The sequence below is a fragment of the Colius striatus genome, chromosome 21 (genome assembly GCF_028858725.1).
Source record: "Colius striatus isolate bColStr4 chromosome 21, bColStr4.1.hap1, whole genome shotgun sequence".
Classification (NCBI taxonomy): domain Eukaryota; kingdom Metazoa; phylum Chordata; class Aves; order Coliiformes; family Coliidae; genus Colius; species Colius striatus.
The window spans coordinates 8,191,219-8,195,131 of record NC_084779.1 but is presented as its reverse complement, the minus strand read 5'-3'; the positions used below and the strand labels follow the sequence as shown (position 1 = coordinate 8,195,131).

At 52.0% G+C, this 3,913-nt stretch overlaps 1 protein-coding gene across 1 annotated transcript; it reads left to right on the top strand.

Annotated features, from left to right (window-relative positions):
• Positions 1-325: 325 nt before the first annotated feature.
• Positions 326-3,230, top strand: FNDC10 (fibronectin type III domain containing 10). The gene has a single exon (XM_062013177.1). It carries the CDS (start codon positions 387-389, stop codon positions 1,062-1,064), a length of 678 nt encoding a protein of 225 aa, XP_061869161.1. The 5' UTR covers positions 326-386; the 3' UTR covers positions 1,065-3,230.
• The last annotated feature ends 683 nt before the right edge of the window (positions 3,231-3,913 follow it).

The window sequence follows — 3,913 nt, the reverse complement described above, 5'->3', positions numbered from 1 at the left end:
CTGCTGATTTGAGCTCTCGGGGGCAGAGGCACTCTCTCAGTCACTGATGGGCGCAGTGTGTGCAGTTCGCCCCGTGCCTGGGGGCCGCAGTTAAGCCGGGGCGAGGCCGGGGGCTGAGCCGACCCCCTGACGGCCCTTACCCGTGGGCGGAGGTGTGAAGCGTTGGGGCGGCCGAGAAGCGGCCGCCGGAGGCCGCGGCCGTCGGTGCGGAACGCGTGTGCGTCCAGCGTGGCGGGTGCTCCGCAGCCCAGCGAGAGTTAACGGCGGAGCCGCCTCTCCATTGGCGGCCGGCGGAGCGGCGGCCGTGCCCGCGTTTATAACCGGCGCACGGGGCGCCGCCGCCCTCCGCCGGCACCGCGGCTCGGCTCCATGCCGCGGCGGCCGGCATGCCCAGCCTGCTGCCGCCCCTCCTCGCCCTCCTGTGCTTCGGGGCGCCGGCGCCCGCCCTGACCGCGCCGCCCGTCTCTCCGCGGCGCGCCGAGGCGGCGGCGGAGGAGCCGTGGTGCCCTTACAAGGTGGGGGCCGAGGGGGCTGCGGGAGGGCGGCTCTGCTTCCGCACGCCGGCCCGTGGCTTCCAGTGCGCGGCGCGGGCCTGCCGCGCCCACCGCTCGCCGGGCGGCGCGTTGGTGGCCAACGTGCTGCGCAACGGCAGCGTGCTGCTGCAGTGGGGGCTGCGGCAGTGGGGGCCGCCGCGCCCCGCCGCCGGCCTCCGCGGCTTCGCGCTCAACTGCTCCTGGGACGGCACCTACACGCGCTTCCCCTGCGACAGCGTGGAGCTGGGGGCCGCCTGCCGCGATTACCTGCTGCCCGAGGCGCACGGCAGCGTGGGCTACCGCCTGTGCCTGCAGCCGCGCTACGCGCCGCCGCGCCCCGCGCCGCCCGCCCAGTGCGTGGAGTTCCGCGTGGAGCCGGCCGCCATGCGGGACATCGTCGTGGCCATGACGGCCGTGGGGGGTTCTATCTGTGTCATGCTCGTCTTCATCTGTCTGCTGGTGGCCTACATCACCGAGAACCTCATGAGTCCGGCGCTCGCCAGGGCCGCCGCCGCCCCGCGCCGTGCTTAGCCCCCGGGCCCGAGCTGCCCGGCGCCGCTGGGGCCTGGGAGGGAGCGGCCAGGTCCTGCCATGGGCTGCCGTGGCTCCCGGTAGCGGCGACTTGCCCGGTTTTCTCGCCAGACCTCTTCTTGCAGCGTGCTGACGCCGACTTTCTGTCTCGTTCAGGGGATGGGGAGAGGTGCTTCCAAACTCTCCTTGCAGCGCTTTTTTGGAAGCGTTAGGTGTCTCGGGTTTGCCTTCCTCAGACTTCCAGGATGTGGGTTTTCCTCAGTGGTTGGATCTCTTCATCCTCCTGAGGTGGCTTCTCAGCTGGAGCCACGCGTGGTTACCGAACTCTTTGGATCTCAGTGGATTAAAAGCAAATAATAGCAAAGGTCCACAAGTGCCAGAGCAATGTGTGTTTTTAGAAGCAAGAGACAGATCTTACAGAGGGCCTGCTTGAGAAGACTCTCCAGAACACTGTGTTTTTAGGCCTGTGCCTAAATCCACTTGCTCTTAGATATGTGCTTGAGTTTTTGTCCTGAGGAGGAATGTTGTTTGAAGTCTGTGAACAGACCAATGGAACCACAGAGCCCATAGCTAAAGGGTGTGTTTGATCCAAAGCCCACCTAAATCTTGTGACTTAGGTGGGTTTTGTATCGTGCCTTATGTTGTTCATGAATTCTGGGACCTAGACTTGCCCACTGTCCAAAGCAACAGGGGTTCTGGTCTGCTCGAGTGGCCATCAACATCCTACTCTGACTAAACCTGCTTTCCTCTCTTTAGAACTGTCATCTCGGTAGTCTCCACAAAGAGCAATGCTAAGGGGCTGAATTTAGTGTGGAAATTCCATTATGTTGTGTAAGTATGAACCAATCCTTCAATTATCACATAGGTACAGTATAAATGAGCACCATCACTGCCCTCTGAAACCCCATCTTTAGCAATGCTGTGCACAGATACGCTAAGGTTTAGAAACGTCTCAAACACGGGAGTCACTATCGTTGTAGCCGAGCGTTCTGAGCGTGGGAACGCTCCCTGTTAAGCGCTCACTCAGTGCTGTAGTCAGTCAGGTTTTAGCCATATTCTAGTATGAATTCTATTGTGCCTTAGTGCTGAGAATTTGTCCCATTTATATCAGTGTATCTGTTCTTGTAGCCTTCACAGACAGCTGTATCTGCCCTGGTGTTTCTGTCTCTGAAACTAGTGGTCATTGGTCTGTTCAGTTGGTTGGTTTTTTAAAGCAAGCAAATTTAGGCTGACGATTACTTGAACTTCCATGTACTCACACAATAGAGTCAGTTACCATCTGAGAGGTATTTATTTAGTGCACTAGTTCTATTCAGTGGTGTTTGTACGTAGTTGACTGCTGTAAGAGAAAATTAGATCACTTCAGCTGAGCACCTGAAGCAAAAGTAGGGAACAGCTCTAATGTAGAGGGGTATTGCTGTTAAACACGTCACTTCATATGTGGTCTGTTTGTGTAAATGTTTCTCACCAGTAGATGACCCTAATGCTTTTCTTTGTGAAAGTAGATTGTGAAGTATAAACTTGCTAGTAGAGGGTAAATATAGGAAATCTATGGAGTCCTTAATAAAACACAGTATTTGTACTACTCATAATCCCTTTGGTAATTTGAGAGAGGCTGAGAAGCCAAAGGTCTGTATCTCATCAGGCAAAAGTACCTTTAATTTGTTGTTCTTGCTTTGTTTTTCTGTCTCACATGCAGCTGACTCTCAATTCCACAGTGTTCTCCTTTTATTAACTTGACTGTGTACTTGATTTAAGCAGCCTGACAGTACCTCCCATCACAGTCGTGGGAAGATGGTGTCATTCACTGAAACTGAAGGACAGTGCTACCATTTTTGTTAATTTTTTAATCACTAGAGATTGACTGTTTGAAGAAAAGGCAACAGCTTTTGAGAACTTCAAATTGTATCAAGTGGTTTAGTTCAGTGAATTTAAAAGCAGAGTACATTTGGGTCAAAGGACTTTTAAGGGTTTCAAGTCAATCTTTTCTGTAGCCAGTTCTGCAAAGGACTGTTAGAGTGGCACTGATTTTGTCTTATCTGTCAGCTTGTGTCAACCAGTGTTACTGTTTTGTTCTTCATCTTATTGTGAATTGCCAGATGTGAAAACTAAATGTGTAAATAATGAACCTTGTACCACCTTGGCACTGACCTTAATAAATTAAGAGAATAATGAAAATAATTGGAAACATCACAAATATGTAATGGTTCAAGATCTGATTTGACTCCAGGTGAGCAAACCCCTCCAAAGACAGGTCATAATGGTATTCCATTGCCTACTGTAAAAATGCAACAACGTGAATGGGAAAATTGAAAGAGATTTATGCTCTGAACACTGGACTTTTGTTTAGTAGAGGTTTAGACTATGGGACTACAGGGCAATTCAGGTTGGAAGGGGCCTCGGGAGGTTGTGTGGTTCAGCCTCCTGTCCAAAGCGGGTCAGCTCAAGATGATTTTTGTAGCTCTAGTTATGTACGAGAAAAATTCCTGAGATATATTCAGCTGGGTATTTTGTCTTGTGGCCTGTGATCTTTCCTTTCCTTTAACCACCTTGTTCTTGCTGTCTCTGAATTTTCAGGGTATGAATTTTGTCATTTTTTTTCATTTCACCACTCAAACATGGAGGTTACCCTGCTTCAAGTATCTCTTGTCAGACCTTGTTTCCTAAGGGGTGCTTCAAAGGCATGTGAGTACTGGGACCAAAGTGTAATTATCTAGGTCTTTGTGTCCCAGATTTTTGCTTTATTGCTATCAGAATTTTCCTGGGATAAACACAGCAGGAGGTGGTTATTTTGGTCCTTGCTTGTGGAATGTCTTATGTCCTAAATTCCTCTGCCCTCGGTAATCTCA